Source organism: Artemia sp. Qi Xiang Cuo, chromosome 1, assembly GCF_049724085.1.
Source record: "Artemia sp. Qi Xiang Cuo chromosome 1, ASM4972408v1, whole genome shotgun sequence".
Lineage (NCBI taxonomy): Eukaryota > Metazoa > Arthropoda > Branchiopoda > Anostraca > Artemiidae > Artemia > Artemia sp. Qi Xiang Cuo.
This window is the reverse complement of record NC_142794.1, coordinates 65,041,430-65,064,083: the sequence shown is the minus strand read 5'-3', so window position 1 is coordinate 65,064,083 and position 22,654 is coordinate 65,041,430. Positions and strand designations below refer to the sequence as shown.

At 35.2% G+C, this 22,654-nt stretch overlaps 1 protein-coding gene across 1 annotated transcript in view; it reads left to right on the top strand.

Moving 5' to 3' along the window:
* The window catches only part of LOC148956601 (TATA element modulatory factor-like), a 220,073-nt gene that overhangs the window by 137,993 nt on the left and 59,426 nt on the right, over positions 1–22,654 (top strand). The window contains exon 9 of the mRNA XM_089091366.1: positions 17,720–17,913. Within this exon, the coding sequence (XP_088947492.1) occupies positions 17,720–17,913 (194 nt within the window). The remainder of the gene's footprint in view (positions 1–17,719; positions 17,914–22,654) is intronic.

Sequence of the window (22,654 nt, the reverse complement as noted above, 5' to 3'; positions counted from 1 at the left end):
AGCTTGTACATTGATTTTTTTTTTCGTGAAACTGATTTTGCTCATGTAACTTGTTGCATGCTGGTTTTTTGTTCGTCTAACTTGCTGCGTGCTGATTTTTTGTTCGTGAAACTGATTTTGTTCATGGAACTTGTTGCGTGCTGATTTTTGTTCATGAAACTTGTTGCAGGTTGATTTTTCTCTTCGTGAAAATTGTAAATTGATTTTTCACCTCGTGAAACTGATATTGTTCATGGAATTTTTTGTGTGCTGATTTTTGTTCATCAAAGTTGTTGCGTGTTGATTTTTATTTGTGAAACTTGCTGCATGTTGATTCTTCTGTTCGTGAAACTTGTACATTGATTTTGCTCCTCGTGAAACTTATTTTGTTCTTGGAACTTGTTGTGTGGGGATGTTTTTTTGTTTAACTTGCTGCTTGCTGATTTCTTATTTGTGATGTTGCTTGTTGCTTTTCCTCTTCGTGAAACTTGTACATAGATTTTTCACTTCGTGAAACTGACTTTGTCCCTGGAACTTGTTGCGTGTTGATTTTGTTCGTGGAATTTTGTACATTTGTGCATGCTGATTTTTGTTTCCTCCTCATGAAACTGATTTTGTTCATGGAACTTGTTGCATACTGGTTTTGTTTTTCGTGGAACTTGCTGAATGCTGATTTTTTATTTGTGATGTTGCATGTTGATTTTTCTCTCGTGAAACTTGTACATTGATGTTTCATCTCGTGAAACTGATTTTGTTCCTGGAACTTGTTGCATGCTGATTTTTGTTTGTGGAATTTGTTGCAGGCTAATTTTTTTCGTGACACTAGCATGTTGCATGTTGATTTTTTCTTCTTCGGGAAATTTGTACATTGATTTTTTCTTCTCTTGAAACTAATTTTTTTCATGGAACTTGTTGCGTGCTGATTTTTTGTTCATGGAATTTGCTACGTGCTGTTTTTTTGTTCGTAAAACTTGTTGCATATTAATTTTTTTCTTCGCGAAACTTGAACATTGATTTTTCTCCTCGTGATACTGATTTTGCTCATAAAACTCGTTGCGTGCTGATTTTTGTTCTTGAAACTTGTTGCATGTTGAATTTTCTCTTCGCGAACCTTATACATTGATTTTTCTCCTCGTGAAATCGCATACTGATTTTTGTTTGTTGAGCTTGTTGCGTGCTGATTTTTGCTCGTGAAACTTGTAACATGTTGATTTTTCTCTTTGTGAAATTTGTACATTGGTCTTTATTCTCGTGAAATTGATTTGGTTCTTGGAACTTGTTGCGTGTTAATTTTTTGTTCATGTAACTTGTTACGTGCTGATTTTTTGTTCCTGAAACTTGTTGCATGTTGATTTTTCTCTTCTTGAAACTTGTATAATGATTTTTCTCCTCGTAGAACTGATTTTGAACATGGAACTTGTTGCTTGTTGATTCTTGTTCGTGGAAATTGTTACGTGCTGATTTTTGTTCGTGAAACTTGTTGCGTCTCCTCGTGAAACTGATTTTGTTCATGAAGCTTGTTGCATTCTGATTTTTTGTTCTTGGAACTTCATGTGTGCTGATTTTTTGTTCGTGAAACTGGTTTTGTTTATGGAACTTGTTGCGTGCTAATTTTTGTTCATAAAACTTATTTCATGTTGTTTTTTCTCTTCTTGAAACTTGTGCATTGATTTTTCACCTCGTGAAACTGATTTTGTTCATGGAATTTATTGTGTGCTGATTTTTGTTCATGGAAGTTGTTGCGGGCTGATTTTTGTTCGTGAAACTTGCTGCATGTTGATTTTTCTCTTCGTGAAACTTGTACAGTGATTTTTTCCTCTTGAAGCTGATTTTGTTCATGGAACTTGTTGCGTGCGGATTTTGTTTTGTTTAACTTGCTGTGTGATGATTTTTTATTTGTGATGTTGCATTGATTTTTGCAAGCTTTTGCAACTTGCAAGCTTTTACATTGATTTTTCTCCTCGTGAAACTGATTTTGCTCATGAAAGTTGTTGCATGCTGATTTTTTGTTTGTGGAACTTGCTGTGTGCTGATTTTTTGTTCGTGAAACTGATTTTGTTCATGGAACTTGCTGCGTGCTGATTTTTGTTCATGAAACTTATTGCATATTGATTTTTCTCTTCTTGAAACTTTTACATTGATTTTTCACCTCGTGAAACTGATTTTGTTCGTGAAATTTGTTGTGTGCTGATTTTTGTTGCGTGTTGATTTTTCTCTTCGTGAAACTTTAAAATTAATTTTTCTCCTTGTGAAACTGATTTTGTTCATGGAACTTGTTGCGTGCTGATTTTTGTTCGTAGAACTTGTTGCGTCCTCAGGTGTGTTCGTGAAACTTGCTACATGTTGATTTTTCTCTTTGTGAAACTTTCGAATTGATTCTTGTCCTTTTGAAACTGATTCTGCTCATGGAACTCGTTGCGTGCTGATTTTTGTTCTTGGAACTCGTTGCGTGCTTATATTTTGAACAAGAAACTTGTTGCAGTTGTTTTTTCTCTTCGTAAAACTTGTACATTGATTTTTCCCCTCGTGAAATGGGTATGGAACTTCTTGTGGACTAATTTTTGTTCGTGGAACTTGTTGCGTGCTGAGGTTTATTTGTGAAACTTGTTGCATATTGATTTTTCTCTTCGTGAAACTTGTACATTGATTTTTCTCCTCGTGGACCTGATTTTGAAAATGGAACCTGTTGCGTGGTAATTTTTGTTCGTGAACCTTTTTGAATGTTGATTTTCCTCTTCGTGAAACTTGTACATTGATTTTTCTCCTCGTGAAACTAATTTTTGTTCGTAGAACTTGTTGCGTGTTGAATTTTGTTTGTGAAACTTATTGCGTCTTGATTTTCTCTTTGGGAAACTTGTACATTAATTTTTCTCCTCGTGAAACTTATTTTGTTCATGGAACTTGTTGCATGCTGATTTTCGTTAGTGGAACTTGTTGAGTGCTGATTTTTGTTTGTGAAACTTTTTGCGTGCTGATTTTTCTCTTCATGAAACTTGTACAGTGATTTTTCTCCTCGTGAAACTGATTGTGTTCTTGCTGATCTTTGATTCCTGAAACTTGTTGCAGTTGATTTTTCTCTTCGTAAAACTTGTACATTGACTTTTATTGACTTCTTAAAACTTCGTAAAACCTGTTGAGTGCTGAGTTTTGTTCGTGAACCTTGTTGAATGTTGATTTTCCTCTTCGTTAAACTTGTTGCGTGATGATTTTTTGTTGGTGGAACTTGCTACGTGCTGATTTTTTGTTCTTAAAATAGATTTGTGTTCCATGGAACTTGTTGCGTGCTGATTTTTGTTCGTGAAACTTGTAGCATGTTGATTTTTCTCTTCGTGAAACTTGTACATTGATTTTTCTCATCGTAAAACTAATTTTGTTCATGGAACTTGTTGCATGCTTATTTTTGTTGGTGGAACTTGCTACGTGCTGATTTTTTGTTCTTAAAATGGATTTGTGATCCATAGAACTTGTTGTGTGCTCATTTTTGTTCGTGAAACTTGTTGCATGTTTATTTTCTCTTCGTGAAACTTGTACAATGATTTTTCTCCTCGTGAAACTGATATTGTTCGTGGAACCTATTGCTTGCTGACTTTTGTTCCTGGAACTTGTTGCGTGGCTGACTTTTGCTCGTGAAAGTTTTTGCTTGTTGGTTTTTCTTTTAATGAAACTTGTACATTGATCTTTATCCTCGTGAAACTGGAACTTATTGCGTGCTGAATTTTGTTTCTGAAATTTATTGCATCTTGATTTTTCTCTTCGTGAAACTTGCACATTAATTTATCTCCTTGTGGATATGATTTTGAACATGGAACTTGTTGTGTGCTGATTTTTGTTCTTGAAACTTGTTGCACGTTGATTTTTCTCTTCGTGAAACTTGTACATTGATTATTCTCATCGTGAAATTGATTTTGTTCATGGAACTTGTTGCGTGCTAATTTTTTGTTGGTGGAACTTGCTACGTGCTGATTTTTGTTCATGAAACTTGTTGCATGTTGATTTTTCTCTTTGTGAAACTTTTACATTGATTTTTCTCCTCGTGAAACTGATTTTGTTCATGGAACCTATTGGTTGCTGATTTTGGTTCTTGAAACTTGTTGCATGTTTATTTTTCTCTTCGTGAACCTTATACATTGATTTTTCTCCTCGTGAAGTTGATTTTGTTCTTGGAACTTGTTGCGTGTTAGTTTTTGTTCATGTAACGTGTTACGTGCTGATTTTTTGTTCCTGAAGCTTTTTTCATGTTGGTTTTTCTCTTCGTGAAACTTGAACATTGATTTTTCTCCTCGTGAAGCTGATTTTGTTCAACGAACATGTAGCGTACTGATTTTTGTTCGTAGAACTTGTTGCGTGCTCAGTTGTGTTGGTGAAATTTGCTGCATGTTGATTTTTCTCTTTGTGAAACTTTTGAATTGATTCTTATCCTCGTGAAACTGATTCTGCTCATGGAACTCGTTGCATGCTTATTTTTTGTTCATGGAACTTGCTGCGTGCTTATGTTTTGAACATGAAACTTGTTGCAGTTGTTTTTTCTCTTCGTAAAACTTGTACATTGATTTTCCCCTCGTGAAATGGGTATGGAACTTCTTGTGGGCTGATTTTTGTTCTTGGAACTTGTTGCGTGCGGATGTTTGTTTGTGAAACTTGTTGCATCTTGATTTTTCTCTTCGTGAAACTTGTACATTGATTTTTCTCCTCGTGGAACTGATTTTGAAAATGGAACCTGTTGCGTGTTGATTTTTGTTCGTGGAACCTGTTGCGTGCTAATTTTTGTTCGTGAACCTTTTTGAATGTTGATTTTCCTCTTCGTGAAGCTTGTACATTGATTTTACTCTTCGTGAAACTAATTTTTGCTCTTGGAAACTGTTGCGTGCTGAATTCAGTTCGTGAAACTTATTGCGTCTTGATTTTCTCTTTGGGAAACTTATACATTGATTTTTCTCCTCGTGAAACTGATTTTTTTCGTGGAACTTGTTGCATGTTGATTTTTGTTCGTGGAAATTGTTGTGCGCTGATTTTTTGTTCGTGAAACTTGTTGCGTGTTGATTTTTCTCTTCGTCAAACTTGTACATTGATTTTTCTCCTTGTGGAACTGATTTTGTTCGTGGAACTTGTTGCGTGCTGGTGTTTTGTTCATGGAACTTGTTACGGGCTGATTTTTGTTCATGAAACTTGTTGCAGTTGATTTTTCTCTTCGTAAAACTTGTACATTGATTTTTATTGACTTCTTAAAACTTCATAAAACCTGTTGAGTGGTGATTTTTGTTCGTGAACCTTGTTGAATGTTGATTTTCCTCTTCGTGAAACTTTTAAATTTATTTTTCTCCTCGTGAAACAGATTTTGTTCTTGGGACTTGTTGCGTGCTGAATTTTGTTTGTGAAACTTATTGTATCTTGATTTTTCTCTTAGTGAAACTTGCACATTAGTTTTTCTCCCTGTGGAACTGATATTGAACATGGAACTTGTTGTGTGCTGATTTTTTTTTTCGTGTAACTTGTTGCTTGCGGATCATTGTTCGTGAAACTTGTTGCATGTTGATTTTTCTCTTCGTGAAACTTGTACTTCGTGAACTTGTTGCCTGCTGATTTTTTGTTCGTGGAACTTGCTACATGCTGATTTTTTGCTCGTAAAACGGATTTTTGATCCATAGAACTTGTTGCGTGCTCATTTTTGTTCATGAAACTTGTTGCATGTTTATTTTCTCTTCGTGAAACTTGTACATTGATTTTTCTCCTCGTGAAACTGATATTGTTCAAGGAACCTATTGCTTGCTGACTTTTGTTCCTGGAACTTGTTGCGTGGCTGGCTTTTGCTCGTGAAATTTGTTGCATGTTGATTTTTCTCTTCATGAAACTTTTACATTGATTTTTCTCCTCGTGAAACTGATTTCGTTCATGGAACTTATTGCGTGCTGATTTTTGTTTGTGGAGCTTATTGCATCTTGATTTTTCTCTTCGTGAAACTTGCACATTAATTTTTCTCCTTGTTGATCTGATTTTGAACATGGAACTTGCTGTGTGCTGATTTTTTTTTCTTGGAACTTGTTGCTTGCGCATTATTGATCGTGAAACTTGTTGCATGTTGATTTTTCTCTTCGTTAAACTTGTACATTGATAATTCTCCTCGTGAAAATGATTTTGTTCATGGAACATGTTGTGTGCTGATTTTTTGTTGGTCGAACTTGTTACGTGCTGATTGTTTGCTCATGAAACGGATTTTTGATTCATAGAACTTTTTGCGTTCTGATATTTTCTTCATGAAACTTTTCGAAGGTTGATTTTTCTCTTCGTGAAACTTGTACATTGATTTTTCTCCTCCCGAAACTGATTTTGTTCATGGAACTTGCTGACTTTTGTTCCCTGAACTTGTTGAGTGGCTGACTTTTGCTCGTGAAAATTGTTGCATGTTTGTTTTTCTCTTCATGAAATTTGTACATTGATCTTTCTCCTCGTGAAACTGACTTTGTTCATGGAACTTATTGCGTGCTGAATTTGGTTTGTGAAACTTATTGCATCTTGATTTCTCTCTTCGTGAAACTTCCACATTAATTTTTCTCCTTGTGGATCTGATTTTGAACATGGAACTTGTTGTGTGCTGATTTTTGTTCTTAGAACTTGTTGCTTGAGCATTATTGATCGTGACACTTGTTGCATGTTGATTTTTCTCTTCGTGAAACTTGTGCATTGATTATTCTCCTCGTGAAAACGATTTTGTTCATGGAACTTTTTGCGTGCTCATTTTTTGTTGGTAGAACTTGCTACGTGCTGATTGTTTGTTCATAAATCGGATTTTTCGTCCATAGGACTTATTGCGTGCTGATTTTTTGTTCATGAAACTTGTTGCATGTTGATTTTTCTCTTCGTGAAACTTGTACATTGATTTTTCTCCTCCCGAAACTGATTTTGTTCATGGAACTTGCTGACTTTTGTTCCCTGAACTTGTTGAGTGGCTGACTTTTGCTCGTGAAAATTGTTGCATGTTTGTTTTTCTCTTCATGAAATTTGTACATTGATCTTTCTCCTCGTGAAACTGACTTTGTTCATGGAACTTATTGCGTGCTGAATTTGGTTTGTGAAACTTATTGCATCTTGATTTCTCTCTTCGTGAAACTTCCACATTAATTTTTCTCCTTGTGGATCTGATTTTGAACACGGAACTTGTTGTGTGCTGATTTTTGTTCTCGGAACTTGTTCCAGCTTGTTTCACCTCTTGAAACTGATTTTGTTCGTGAAATTTGTTGTGTGCTGATTTTTGTTCATTGAAGTTGTTGTGTACTTATTTTTGTTCGTGAAACTTGTTGCATGTTGATTTTTCTCTTCATGAAACTTGTACTGTGCTTTTTCACCTCGTGAAACTGATTTTGTTCATGGAATTTGTTGTGTGCTGATTTTTGTTCATGGAATTTCTTGCGGGCTGATTTTTGTTCGTGAAACTTGCTGCATGTTGATTTTTCTCTTCATGAAACTTATACATTGATTTTTCTCCTCGTGAAACTGATTTTTTTCGTGGAACTTGTTGCGTGCTGATTTTCTTCAAGAAACTTGTTGCATGCTGATTTTTATTTTCTCCTCGTGAAACTGATTTTGTTCATGGAACTTGTTGCCTGCTGGATTTTTTGTTCGTGTAACTTGCTGCATGCTGATTTTTATTCGTGAAACTGATTTTGTTCATGGAACTTGTTGCGTCCTGATTTTGTTCATGGAGCTTGTATATTGATTGACAAGCCTAACACGATGATTCTCTTCGCGAAGCTTGTACATTGATTTTTTTTCTCGTGAAACTGATTTTGCTCATGTAACTTGTTGCATGCTGGTTTTTTGTTCGTCTAACTTGCTGCGTGCTGATTTTTTGTTCGTGAAACTGATTTTGTTCATGGAACTTGTTGCGTGCTGATTTTTGTTCATGAAACTTGTTGCAGGTTGATTTTTCTCTTCGTGAAAATTGTAAATTGATTTTTCACCTCGTGAAACTGATATTGTTCATGGAATTTGTTGTGTGCTGATTTTTGTTCATCGAAGTTGTTGCGTGTTGATTTTTATTCGTGAAACTTGCTGCATGTTGATTTTTCTGTTCGTTAAACTTGTACATTGATTTTGCTCCTCGTGACACTTATTTTGTTCTTGGAACTTGTTGTGTGGGGATATTTTTTTTGTTTAACTTGCTGCTTGCTGATTTCTTATTTGTGATGTTGCTTGTTGATTTTCCTCTTCGCGAAACTTGTACATAGATTTTTCACTTCGTGAAACTGGCTTTGTCCCTGGAACTTGTTGCGTGTTGATTTTGTTCGTGGAACTTTGTACATTTGTGCATGCTGATTTTTGTTTCCTCCTCGTGAAACTGATTTCGTTCATGGAACTTGTTGAATGCTGGTTTCGTTTTTCGTGGAACTTGCTGCGTGCTGATTTTTTATTTGTGATGTTGGATGTTGATTTTTCTCTCGTGAAACTTGTACATTGATGTTTCATCTCGTGAAACTGATTTTGTTCCTGGAACTTGTTGCGTGCTGATTTTTGTTTGTGGAATTTGTTGCAGGCTAATTTTTTTTCGTGACACTTGCATGTTGCATGTGTATTTTTTCTTCTTCGTGAAATTTGTACATTGATTTTTTCTTCTCTTGAAACTAATTTTTTTCATGGAACTTGTTGCGCGCTGATTTTTTGTTCATGGAATTTGCTACGTGCTGTTTTTTGTTCGTAAAACTTGTTGCATATTAATTTTTTTCTTCGCGAAACTTGAACATTGATTTTTCTCCTTGTGATACTGATTTTGCTCATAAAACTCGGTGCGTGCGGATTTTTGTTCTTGAAACTTGTTGCATGTTGAATTTTCTTTTCGCGAACCTTATACATTGATTTTTCTCCTCGTGAAACTGATTTTTTGTCGCATACTGATTTTTGTTTGTTGAGCTTGTTGCGTGCTGATTTTTGCTCGTGAAACTTGTTGCATGTTGATTTTTCTCTTTGTGAAATTTGTACATTGGTTTTTCTTCTCGTGAAATTGATTTGGTTCTTGGAACTTGTTGCGGGTTAATTTTTTCTTCATGTAACTTGTTACGTGCTGATTTTTTGTTCCTGAAACTTGTTGCATGTTGATTTTTCTCTTCGTGAAACTTTAAAATTAATTTTTCTCCTTGTGAAACTGATTTTGTTCATGGAACTTGTTGCTTGCTGATTTTTGTTCGTAGAACTTGTTGCGTCCTCAGGTGTGTTCGTGAAACTTGCTACATGTTGATTTTTCTCTTTGTGAAACTTTCGAATTGATTCTTGTCCTTTTGAAACTGATTCTGCTCATGGAACTCGTTGCGTGCTGATTTTTGTTCTTGGAACTCGTTGCGTGCTTATATTTTGAACAAGAAACTTGTTGCAGTTGTTTTTTCTCTTCGTAAAACTTGTACATTGATTTTTCCCCTCGTGAAATGGGTATGGAACTTCTTGTGGACTAATTTTTGTTCGTGGAACTTGTTGCGTGCTGAGGTTTTTTTGTGAAACTTGTTGCATATTGATTTTTCTCTTCGTGAAACTTGTACATTGATTTTTCTCCTCGTGGACCTGATTTTGAAAATGGAACCTGTTGCGTGGTAATTTTTGTTCGTGAACCTTTTTGAATGTTGATTTTCCTCTTCGTGAAACTTGTACTTTTATTGTTCTCCTCGTGAAACTAATTTTTGTTCGTAGAACTTGTTGCGTGTTGAATTTTGTTTGTGAAACTCATTGCGTCTTGATTTTCTCTTTGGGAAACTTGTACATTAATTTTTCCTCGTGAAACTGATTTTATTCATGGGACTTGTCGCACGCTGGTTTTGTTCGTGGAACTTATTGCATGCTGATTTTTGCTCATGAAACTTTTTGCGTGTTGAATTTTCTCTTCGTTAAACTTGTACATTGACTTTTCTCCTCGTGAAAGTGATTTTGTTCTTGCTGATCTTTGATTCCTGAAACTTGTTGCAGTTGATTTTTCTCTTCGTAAAACTTGTACATTGACTTTTATTGACTTCTTAAAACTTCGTAAAACCTGTTGAGTGCTGAGTTTTGTTCGTGAACCTTGTTGAATGTTGATTTTCCTCTTCGTTAAACTTGTTGCGTGATGATTTTTTGTTGGTGGAACTTGCTACGTGCTGATTTTTTGTTCTTAAAATGGATTTGTGATCCATAGAACTTGTTGTGTGCTCATTTTTGTTCATGAAGCTTTTTGCATGTTTATTTTCTCTTCGTGAAACTTGTACATTGATTTTTCTCCTCGTGAAAATGATTTTGTTCATGGAACTTGTTGCATGCTGATTTTTGTTGGTGGAACTTGCTACGTGCTGATTTTTTGTTCTTAAAATGGATTTGTGATCCATAGAACTTGTTGTGTGCTCATTTTTGTTCATGAAACTTGTTGCATGTTTATTTTCTCTTCGTGAAACTTGTACAATGATTTTTCTCCTCGTGAAACTGATATTGTTCGTGGAACCTATTGCTTGCTGACTTTTGTTCCTGGAACTTGTTGCGTGGCTGACTTTTGCTCGTGAAAGTTTTTGCTTGTTGGTTTTTCTTTTAATGAAACTTGTACATTGATCTTTATCCTCGTGAAACTGGAACTTATTGCGTGCTGAATTTTGTTTCTGAAATTTATTGCATCTTGATTTTTCTCTTCGTGAAACTTGCACATTAATTTATCTCCTTGTGGATATGATTTTGAACATGGAACTTGTTGTGTGCTGATTTTTGTTCTTGAAACTTGTTGCACGTTGATTTTTCTCTTCGTGAAACTTGTACACTGATTTTCTTATCCTTGTGAAACTGATTTTGTTCATGGAACTTCTTGCGTGCTGATTTTTTGTTCGTTGAAATTGCTACGTGTTCATTTTTGTTCGTAAAACTTGTTGCATGTTGATTTTTCTCCTTTTGGAACTTTTACATTGATTTTTCTCCTCGTGAAACTGATTTTGTTCATGGAACCTATTGGTTGCTGATTTTGGTTCTTGAAACTTGTTGCATGTTTATTTTTCTCTTCGTGAACCTTATACATTGATTTTTCTCCTCGTGAAGTTGATTTTGTTCTTGGAACTTGTTGCGTGTTAGTTTTTTGTTCATGTAACGTGTTACGTGCTGATTTTTTGTTCCTGAAGCTTTTTTCATGTTGATTTTTCTCTTCGTGAAACTTGAACATTGATTTTTCTCCTCGTGAAACTGATTTTGTTCATGGAACTTGTTGCGTACTGATTTTTGTTCGTAGAACTTGTTGCGTGCTCAGTTGTGTTGGTGAAATTTGCTGCATGTTGATTTTTCTCTTTGTGAAACTTTTGAATTGATTCTTATCCTCGTGAAACTGATTCTGCTCATGGAACTCGTTGCATGCTTATTTTTTGTTCATGGAACTTGCTGCGTGCTTATGTTTTGAACATGAAACTTGTTGCAGTTGTTTTTTCTCTTCGTAAAACTTGTACATTGATTTTCCCCTCGTGAAATGGGTATGGAACTTCTTGTGGGCTGATTTTTGTTCTTGGAACTTGTTGCGTGCGGATGTTTGTTTGTGAAACTTGTTGCATCTTGATTTTTCTCTTCGTGAAACTTGTACATTGATTTTTCTCCTCGTGGAACTGATTTTGAAAATGGAACCTGTTGCGTGTTGATTTTTGTTCGTGGAACCTGTTGCGTGCTAATTTTTGTTCGTGAACCTTTTTGAATGTTGATTTTCCTCTTCGTGAAGCTTGTACATTGATTTTACTCTTCGTGAAACTAATTTTTGCTCTTGGAAACTGTTGCGTGCTGAATTCAGTTCGTGAAACTTATTGCGTCTTGATTTTCTCTTTGGGAAACTTGTACATTAATTTTTCCTCGTGAAACTGATTTTGTTCGTGGAACTTGGCGCATGCTGATTTTCGTTCGTGGAACTTCCCACGTGCTGATTTTTGCTCGTGAAACTTGTTGCGTGTTGATTTTTCTCTTCATGAAACTTGTACATTGATTTTTCTCCTCGTGAAACTGATTGTGTTCTTGGAACTTGTTGCGTGCTGGTGTTTTGTTCATGGAACTTGTTACGGGCTGATTTTTGTTCATGAAACTTGTTGCAGTTGATTTTTCTCTTCGTAAAACTTGTACATTGATTTTTATTGACTTCTTAAAACTTCATAAAACCTGTTGAGTGGTGATTTTTGTTCGTGAACCTTGTTGAATGTTGATTTTCCTCTTCGTGAAACTTTTAAATTTATTTTTCTCCTCGTGAAACAGATTTTGTTCTTGGGACTTGTTGCGTGCTGAATTTTGTTTGTGAAACTTATTGTATCTTGATTTTTCTCTTAGTGAAACTTGCACATTAGTTTTTCTCCCTGTGGAACTGATATTGAACATGGAACTTGTTGTATGCTGATTTTTTTTTCGTGTAACTTGTTGCTTGCGGATCATTGTTCCTGAAACTTGTTGCATGTTGATTTTTCTCTTCGTGAAACTTGTACTTCGTGAACTTGTTGCGTGCTGATTTTTTGTTCGTGGAACTTGCTACATGCTGATTTTTTGCTCGTAAAACGGATTTTTGATCCATAGAACTTGTTGCGATGCTCATTTTTGTTCATGAAACTTGTTGCAAGTTGATTTTCTCTTCGTGAAACTTGTACATTGAATTTTTCTCCTCGTGAAACTGATCTTGTTCAAGGAACCTATTGCTTGCTGACTTTTGTTCCTGAAACTTGTTGCGTGGCTGGCTTTTGCTCGTGAAATTTGTTGCATGTTGGTTTTTCTTTTCATGTAACTTGTACATTGATCTTTCTCCTCGTGAAATTAATTTTGTTCATGGAACTTATTGCGTGCTGAATTTTGTTTGTGAAACTTATTGCATCTTGATTTTTCTCTTCGTGAAACTTGCACATTAATTTTTCTCCTTGTTGATCTGATTTTGAACATGGAACTTGCTGTGTGCTGATTTTTTTTCTTGGAACTTGTTGCTTGCGCATTATTGATCGTGAAACTTGTTGCATGTTGATTTTTCTCTTCGTTAAACTTGTACATTGATAATTCTCCTCGTGAAGAACATGGAACTTGTTGTGTGCTGATTTTTGTTCTTGGAACTTGTTGCTTGAGCATTATTGATCGTGACACTTGTTGCATGTTGATTTTTCTCTTCGTGAAACTTGTGCATTGATTATTCTCCTCGTGAAAACGATTTTGTTCATGGAACTTTTTGCGTGCTCATTTTTTGTTGGTAGAACTTGCTACGTGCTGATTGTTTGTTCATAAATCGGATTTTTCGTCCATAGGACTTATTGCGTGCTGATTTTTTGTTCATGAATCTTGTGGAATGTTGATTTTTCTCTTCGTGAAACTTGTACATTGATTTTTCTCCTCCCGAAACTGATTTTGTTCATGGAACCTATGGCTTGCTGACTTTTGTTCCCTGAACTTGTTGAGTGGCTGACTTTTGCTCGTGAAAATTGTTGCATGTTTGTTTTTCTCTTCGTGAAATTTGTACATTGATCTTTCTCCTCGTGAAACTGACTTTGTTCATGGAACTTATTGCGTGCTGAATTTGGTTTGTGAAACTTATTGCATCTTGATTTTACTCTTCGTGAAACTTCCACATTAATTTTTCTCCTTGTGGATCTGATTTTGAACATGGAACTTGTTGTGTGCTGATTTTTGTTCTTGGAACTTGTTGCTTGAGCATTATTGATCGTGACACTTGTTGCATGTTGATTTTTCTCTTCGTGAAACTTGTGCATTGATTATTCTCCTCGTGAAAACGATTTTGTTCATGGAACTTGTTGCGTGCTCATTTTTTGTTGGTAGAACTTGCTACGTGCTGATTGTTTGTTCATAAATCGGATTTTTGGTCCATAGGACTTATTGCGTGCTGATTTTTTGTTCATGAAACTTGTTGCATGTTGATTTTTCTCTTCGTGAAACTTGTACATTGGTTTTTCTCCTCCTGAAACTGATTTTGTTCATGGAACCTATTGCTTGCTGACTTTTGTTCCTGGAACTTGTTGCGTGGCTGGCTTTTACTCGTGAAAGTTGTTGCATGTTGGTTTTTCTCTTCATGAAACTTGTACATTGATCTTTATCCTCGTGAAACTGATTTTGTTCATGGAACCTATTGCGTGCTGACTTTTGTTGCTGGAACTTGTTGCGTGCTGCATTTTTCTCGTGTTGCATGTTGATTTTACTCATCATGAAACGTATACATTTATTTTTCTCCTCGTCAAACTGATTTTGTTAATGGAACTTACTGCATTCTGGTTTTTGTTCTTGGAACTTGTGGCATGTTGGTTTTTCTCTTCGTGAAACTTGTACTTTGATTTTTTCCCTCGTGAAACTGATTTTGTTCATGAAACTTTTTGCGTGCTGACTTTTGTCCGTGGAACTTGTTGTGTGCTGTTTTTTGTTCATAAAACTTGTTGCATGTTGATTTCTCTCATCGTGAAATTTATACTCTTTTTTTCTCTTTGTGAAATTTATAAATTGTTTTTTCTCCCGGGGAAACTGATTTTTGTTCATGGAACTTTCTGCGTGCTGATTTTTTTAACAGCTAGAAAAACAATGTGGTTCATAAGGGTATGTCATGCAAACCTGCACCGTTTTTAAGGCATTGGTCTTTTTCTTACGTGTTAATAGGTTATGTCAACTTCACCACACTAGCCAGTGCCCCTTATGGGTTTTGGGGTCTGTACTGAGCGTTACGAAACCTACACCTAATTCTCACATGGTAGGTTAGATCAAGTTAGGTTAGTTGATGCGTCACCTAACTTAACCTAACCTACCTTGTGTATGTGTGGTTTAGGTTTCGTCACGCTTGATACAGTCTCCAAACCCCCGAGGGGCGCTCTTGTGTAAGTTAGGTTAGGTTAACCTAACCTAATAGCGTGTAAGAAAAAGCCTGAATCCTTAAAAACGGTGAGAGCTTGAATGAATTATTTATATGAACGACATTGGATTTCTAGCTTTAAAAAATAAAATCAGCACGCAATAAGCTCCATGAAAAAATCATTTTCACGAGGAGAATAACAATATACATGTTTCACGAGGAGAAAAAACAATATACAAGTTTCACGAAGATAAAAATCAATATGTAACAAGTTTCGCGAACAAAATCAGCACGCAACAATTTCTACGAACAAAAATCAGCACGCAACAATTTCCATGAACAAAATCAGGTTCACGAAGAGAAAAATGAATGTATAAGCTTCACAATGAGAAAAATCAACATGCAACAAGTTGTACGAACAAAAAACAGCACACAACAAGTTCAACGAACAAAAACACCACGCAACAAGTTCCATGAACAAAATCATTTTCACGAACAATAAATCAGCACGTTGCAATTTCCAAGAACAAAAATCAGCTCGCAACAAGATACATGAACAAAATCAGTTTCACGACTAGAAAAATCAATGTAGAAGTTTCGGGAAGGTGTCAGGACCACCACCGTCAGGACCACCACCATCAGGACGTCGACAAAATCTGTCGTAACATCGAGAAAAATTTGTCCGGACCACTAACCGTCAGGACATCGGCACGTCAGAAAATCGACAGTCACAATCGCTACTACCCGTCAGAACGTCGACAGTCATAAGATCGACACATCAGGACATAGACAGTCATAAAAGTCAGTTCATCGATAGTCACGAAGAGAAAAATCAACATGCAACAAGTTTCACGAGGAAAAATCAGCATGCAACAAGTTCCACGAACAAAAATCAGACGCAACAAGTTCCATGAACAAAATCAGTTTCTTGAGAAGAAAAATCAATGTACAAGTTTCATGAAGAGAAAAATCAACATGCAATAAGTTTCCCGAACAAAAATCAGCACGCATACATATATATCCACGTATACAGATATATACAGACATATATGCATACATATGTATCCAAGAACATAAATACAGTATATACACGTATATATATATATATATATATATATATATATATATATATATATATATATATATATATATATATATATATATATATATATATATATATATATCATAACGTCTGTGCCTCTTAAGCATTCTTCAACCGCAATTATTAATTCCCGAGAAGAGGTCTCTAAGATGCGTAGGAGTCGTGGTGCATTCCCCCTCCAAAAAAACTGTTCTTTAAATTCTCCAAAGTTTGGCAATTACTCATAAAATGTTCTAGGCTGTCCCCATACTCCTCACAAAGGAGGTAGGCAATCTTACCTCCCGGGCCATCAGCATCACAAGAATTCCAGTGTCCTCTACGCAATGGTACACAATTTGCTCGCACCTTCAGCCAACATTTCATCGCTTTCCACTAGGTTCAGTCTCAAGTGCAACACCTGTCCATGCACTACTTTAATCTGCTTATAAAACCTTAGAGTAACTATGAAAATAGCGACGAAGACCACACTGCCTTTCCATAACAAACAGCTAAAGCACGAAGAACGATAGGGAAATCTTTTTGCAAGACAGTGGAGATAATTCGATACTATCGATTATTTGATATTAGGAGATATAGTCAGAGCTCTAAATTCTAATATTCCTACTGGTTCATTTGATTCTGCATTAGGCAGCCATATTTTTGAAAATCCTATACACACTATACTTTTTGATGAATCTGCCCTTATTAGCAATGACCTAGGCATAAAACAGGGAGTCCGAGAATCAATTGAAATCAGACTTAAGATTAATAATAATATTTCCTTAAACAGGGATTTGGGGGAATATACACTAAATGCTCTATACACAAATTTAATTAAAAATAATCTTACAAAATATTTTAAAAACCCAATAGACATTAACACAGAGCCGGTCACAAAAAGACCTTTGAGGTTAGCTGCCAAAAAGGCTAGATTAGCAATAAGAACGTGTTTTTAAATTATTTTCTTTTCATCTCATTGAATCGCCTTGTTTTACCTTACTTTTTATCAGTACTGGTTGAACTTCGCCGAAGTAAGGATGCTAGGAGTGCTTTGAAAAAAAATTAATTTTTTGGTTTTATTGGTCGCGAGTTGTTGCTAGTCTTTTTTCTTTTATCTATTTTTGTCTTGCTGAGGACGGCCCTTGGATATAGGGCGGAAATATTCATTCAAATTATCTCCACTGTCTTGCAAAAAGATTTCCCTGCTGTTCTTTGTGCTTTTCTTGTTAGAGTAACTACCATCTCAACATCAGTAAGCCAAACCTTGATTACCTGGTCCCTAAGCCGCGAACCCAGCATATTAAGGAAATCATCAGGTTTGCAATGAGGACCATGGCCTTCATTTCATGCCCATGAGAAACCTACTTTATCCAGCGGGGCTTTAACCTGTTTTGACCATGTTACTTTTCTAGGAGATTTCAACATCTCGTTATAAGTCGCCTACGCTAGACGGTTATCTGGCAAATATAATACCTGTAACCAAAAGTTGAACATCTGTATAATCATCTTATGACGCAAGTTGGGTAAACCCTGGTCCAACTTCTAAGAACCAAACTACTAAAATTATTATTAAAATATGGGTAAAAAAAGAACTAAAAAAAGGACTTTATTTTTGAAGTTCAATATCCTAACCCGCACTAAAAAAAAAAAAAAAAAAAAAAAAAAAAAAAAAAAATCAAAGAATAACAAATTGTTATGTTAATACAGAACACCTTACTCTTAGAACTCATGATATAAAGCCCCAAAGATACCTCGCAAGTTTCGTGAGCATTATTTTCTAATATTCATTTCAAAGCGCACAATATATGATTGTTTCTTGTATACAACCCAATATAAAAAAAAATTAATTGTAGTAATTATAATCCATTTAAAAAACTTTTTTATAGGCAGCGTCTCAAGAACTATCCTCAAAAATTTCGAAATTGGATGCTGATGCAATGCTTCAAGAGAAAGAGGAAATTATTATGGAATTGAGAGCTGAAGGAGAAAAACTTTCAAAACAGCAGCTCCAGCATTCGACCGCTATAAAAAAATTGAGAGCTAAAGAGAAAGAAGATGAAAAGCTTTTGAAGATTCAAAAGTAAGTGTTTTGTTAGTCCTTTTTTGCTAAATCTATATAAAATCTAAGAACTAGTGTTTTGTATCCGACAACCTCTAGGTTATAGGCTAGCACGTATCCACTGGACAAATCTTATTAACTGCTGTTATTAAAGCTTCATATGACATTTTAAAAGAGAGAAATAAAGAATGACAATGGGCAAAATGTAAAATAATGTTTTTTTGATAGCTGAACAAGTGTTTAATAGCGCAAGCTATATAAAAGGTAGGATAGCTGTATCAAACCTAAGTAGTATTGGTGCACACTTCCTTTTCTTAACCATGAACTATGCTAATTATAATATTAAGAGTTAAGTCATTCATTACCTCCACCTTGAAATTTCATGAAGGGGAGGGGACTTGTTACCGGAAACTTTGTATTTATCGATATTCAAATGGGAATTTTTTTTGTTTTCCAAATCTTATACTTTCAAAAAATAATTGGATAGCCAGCGCACAGTCACTTTAGGATTTTGGGTTTCGTTTATGGATTTTAAAATTATTGTTAAAGTCGTTCTTAGTAATATTTCACAGGGACTCTGGTTTAGGTTTCTATGGCAGTTTTTGAAATTGTTAGAAAAATTATGCAGCATTAATGGCTTATAATTATGTTTCAATTTGCGTAAATGTTGCCATACGGACAAAAAAAACAATTTTCGATTTTTGGACCTGATCAGAACCTATTTTGTGTGTGTAGTCAAGTCGATTATCGTAGTTCAGGGTACAAACACTCATAATATTTAGGACAAATGTAACTAAACAGACCGCTTCTTCTTACTAAAAATAATAAATTCGTAAACCATTGTTGAGAGACCTCTAAAATAAAAGGTCGCCCTTTGATATTACCTGGCAACATCCTAAAGTCGCCTATCTTCTTTTTTTATTCTACAGTAGTAGTGGTTAAAAGCTATCTTCTGTGGCACTCTCCCTTAAAGCATTTGTTTTTTTCTTCTAGGTAAAACTTTACCCTACGTGGTACTGATTTCATTTTTCTAGATTCCGGCTCAAGGAAAATAGTAAATCGAATATAAGGGAATCTGTGGTGCTTTCATATAGGCGTAATGGGAATAAAAACTACTGCCGCCACTGATTGTGTAGTGCTATTCAGCAGAAGCTTCTTCCTGTGGTATTTCTGTAATTTTTTTTTTCGTTTTGGCAGCGTTTTACTGTCTGTCGCACTCGTGGTTTTGAATTGTTAATAATTAGTTAAAGTGTATTAAAAAAGGAAGAAAAAGTAAAGAACAACATTAAAATCCAGATTGAGCCGATATCCTTATCAAATGAAACATAAAACAACAGAAAGTTAAAATGAATTGTCAAACTTAAAAGCGAACAGAAATTATCACAAATGAGAGTGGAGCACCCGCCTCCTTAAACCTTCCAAAGACCAGATTGTCATGTTTCATTCAAGTCCCACAAGTAGCGGACGGCTTTATCTTATTGGAAGATGTTAAGGAGTCTTAAATTAAATCCTTTTACTATTGGCTAATTGATGTCCTTGTCTTAGACCTTAGTCCCGCCTGTGCCGCCATGGGCACATAGGACATCGAGGAAGATCCTCCAATCATTCCATTGCTTTTCTTAATGTTCTCTCTCATTGTGTACTTTCCCAAGGGCAGATAACGGGAACCGGAACGATGTCGTCATTTTTTTTCTACAAGTATTATGAAACTACTTAAAACATCTTCTTTGTTCTTCAACTTCATTTTTGCTTCGTTGTGATCCTCATTGTCACATATCTTTTAACCGTATGTTTCTGTGTTCTTCACTTTCGTTTTTTACTCATTCCAATTGTCGTTTTCGCGAATATTCTAACCGCAAATTTCTTTGTTCTTCATTTTTGTTTATCATTACTTCAGTTGTTTTTTTTAATGCCCTTTATCCTAACTGTTTGAATTGGCCTTGTCACATTTGATGGTCTGGATTGTTCATTTTAACATGTTGTGAATTTAGGTATCTCAGGTGGTCCTCTTGATCTTGTCTCATTTGACGTTTTTGTCCTATTAATTAAAAAAAAAACTTTCCGAAAAATAATTTTTTCGATTAAAAGTAATGACAATTCTAGACTTCATACCAACATATAAAAACACACTTTAAAATAAAAAATAAAAACGACAAGAAATTAATGTGGAATAATAAATGAAACCCGAGACGAACATAAATTAAGCAAACAATCATATCAAAAAACATAAAACAAGTAATAATAAAAATGAATAAATAGATCTTAAAGTGAATAATGCTTAGATTGAATATGGAAATCAATCTTAAAACGAAACCAAATATTTTGCTATTAAAGTATAAATGAAACTTAAAACGAACAGAAATTAAATAACAATCAATGCGAACAAACATACAATATATATTAATGTAAATGAATAAATTAATCTTAAAACGATTGAAACTTAAATTGAATATGCAAATCAAGTTTGAATCGAATAAAAATAACTGCAAACAAGAGTTTGGGTATCGCCTCACTGCAGAAGCCTAAAACCTACTGCGTTATTGGCGCTTTACTGAAAATAATTCTTTCATTAACTTAAATTTTGGGGAATAAATGTCAGCATATGTATATTATATTGAAAATTCAAATTTTTTTTTCAGTAAATTCATTTGAATTTGTTTTTCAGTGCATTAAAAATTATATTCTGGCTTTTAGAAAGCATAGGGGTTTTGAACCCTACTCATATTAATTTATAATAACACTAATAATAATATATTGCGAAAACAGACTTGCATCTCTATCTACAAAAACTTAAATAATCAAATGCTTTATCACTATAATGATTGTCAATTTTGTTCTTAAATGCATTGACTGAATCTGAGTTAACAGTGTCTGATGGTAGTGCGTTCCACTCGGAGACAATGCGGTTGCTGAATGCCCATCTCCCAACAACTCTTCTGAAACGTTCTTCAGTTAGCTTAAACTCGCGACCTCTCAAGTTATTATTCTTGAATGTTATTATCTCTTCTGGAGAGATGTTGTCGTAGTATCTGTTGTATATTTTGTATACTTCAATAAGATCTCCTATCAAAAATCGGTATGAGAGGCTTGAGAGCGACAGTTTTTCAAACGGTCTTGGTATGATAAGTCTCTAAGTGATGGAACAAATTTAGTAGCCCTCCTTTGGATTTTTTCTATTGCATTGCTGTATTTTTGAAAAAACGGTCTGGTTGTTGTATGACCATATTTGATCATTGGTCTCACTAAAGATTTGAAGAATGTAGAAAACAGTGTTGAGTCAGTAAGAGAGAAATTTCTTTGAATAATTCCCAAGACTTGTGATGACTTAGAGATGATTGATTCGTAGTGCTTGGTGAAAGTCATGTCACTGTCTATTGTCACTCCCAGGTCTCGAGCTTCTTCTTGTATAGGTATCTGTTGTCTTTCAAAGTAGTAGTGCCGAGAAATGTGTTTTGGGCCTAGCCGAATATGACAACTTTTTTCTGTATTCACTTCCATGCTCCATTTTTTCATCCATTCTGCTATTTTGTTTAAGTCTTGCTGTAGTATTTCTGTATCTTCAAGGCTTGTTATTGCGCGAAAGATTTTCGTGTCATCTGCATAAAGCAGTATCTCTGAATCTATGTTATTTGGGAGATCATTTATGGGAATATTGAATAGTAAAGGCCCCAGAACACTACCTTGAACCACTCCACTTGTGACTTTTGTCTCATTGCTGCTAAGATATCCCTCCAGTTTCAATCGCTGAGATCTTCCTTTCAGAAAGTTGAGAACCCACTTTAGAATATTATCGCCAACACCGATAGACTGTAGTTTTCGAAGAAGTTGACTTTGTGAGACTTTATCAAAGCCTTTTCTGAGATTTAAGTATAAAATATCTACCTGCATCCCACTATCCATATATTTTCTCCAGGCATTTGTAGCGACAAGTAGCTGGCTTTCTGCTGATCTTTTCTTGAGGAATCCAAACTGTGTGGGTGAAATGAGGCTCCTTTCGAGTAGGTACTGTAATATATTATCGTGGAGTAAAGATTCTAGTATTTTGCATGTGATACAGGTTATACTGATAGGTCTGTAATTACTTGGATCTGATTTGCTTCCATTTTTGAAGAGGGGTATCACTGTTGCTTGCTTCCATGTATCAGGCAGGTTCCCTGTTTGTAGCGACTTGACAAAAATGTAGTGCAATGGCGCTGCAATTTCTTGTGCCAGCTTTTTGAGCACTCTAGGATGTAGGCCATCTGGACCTTCTGATTTGTAAGGGTTTAGATTTTTTAGTTTTTTGTAGACCATTTGTATTGTCAGTTCTATTTCTTAAAATTTGCCTGCGTCTAGTGGCTGACATTCCTCTTGACTTTCATCTTTGTCCCTCTCTGTTGTGAAAACTGTGGAAAACTGCTGATTTAGTAGGTTGGCTTTAGCTATTGGGTCACTGATTGTTAAATTTGTTGCTGAGTTTCTAAGATCGGGAATAACCGGCTGTTCTTTTCTTCTTGAGTTCACGAAGTTCCAAAATCCCTTGGGATTGATCTTTGAGTTTTCGGCTACTTTCCTCTCCTTTTCGCTTGCTTCTTGTCTAGTGGCTTTCCTGACTTTGTTGGCGATTCTGCGATAATTTCTACGATTACTTTCGGTATCAGTCTGCTTGAGCGTCTTGGTTTTTATTAGGTCAAGGATGTTTCGTTTTAGAGGCGGTCGTTTAAATATTTTGACTATTGGTAAATACTTCTTTGTGAGGTCTATGATTATGGATGCAAACTTT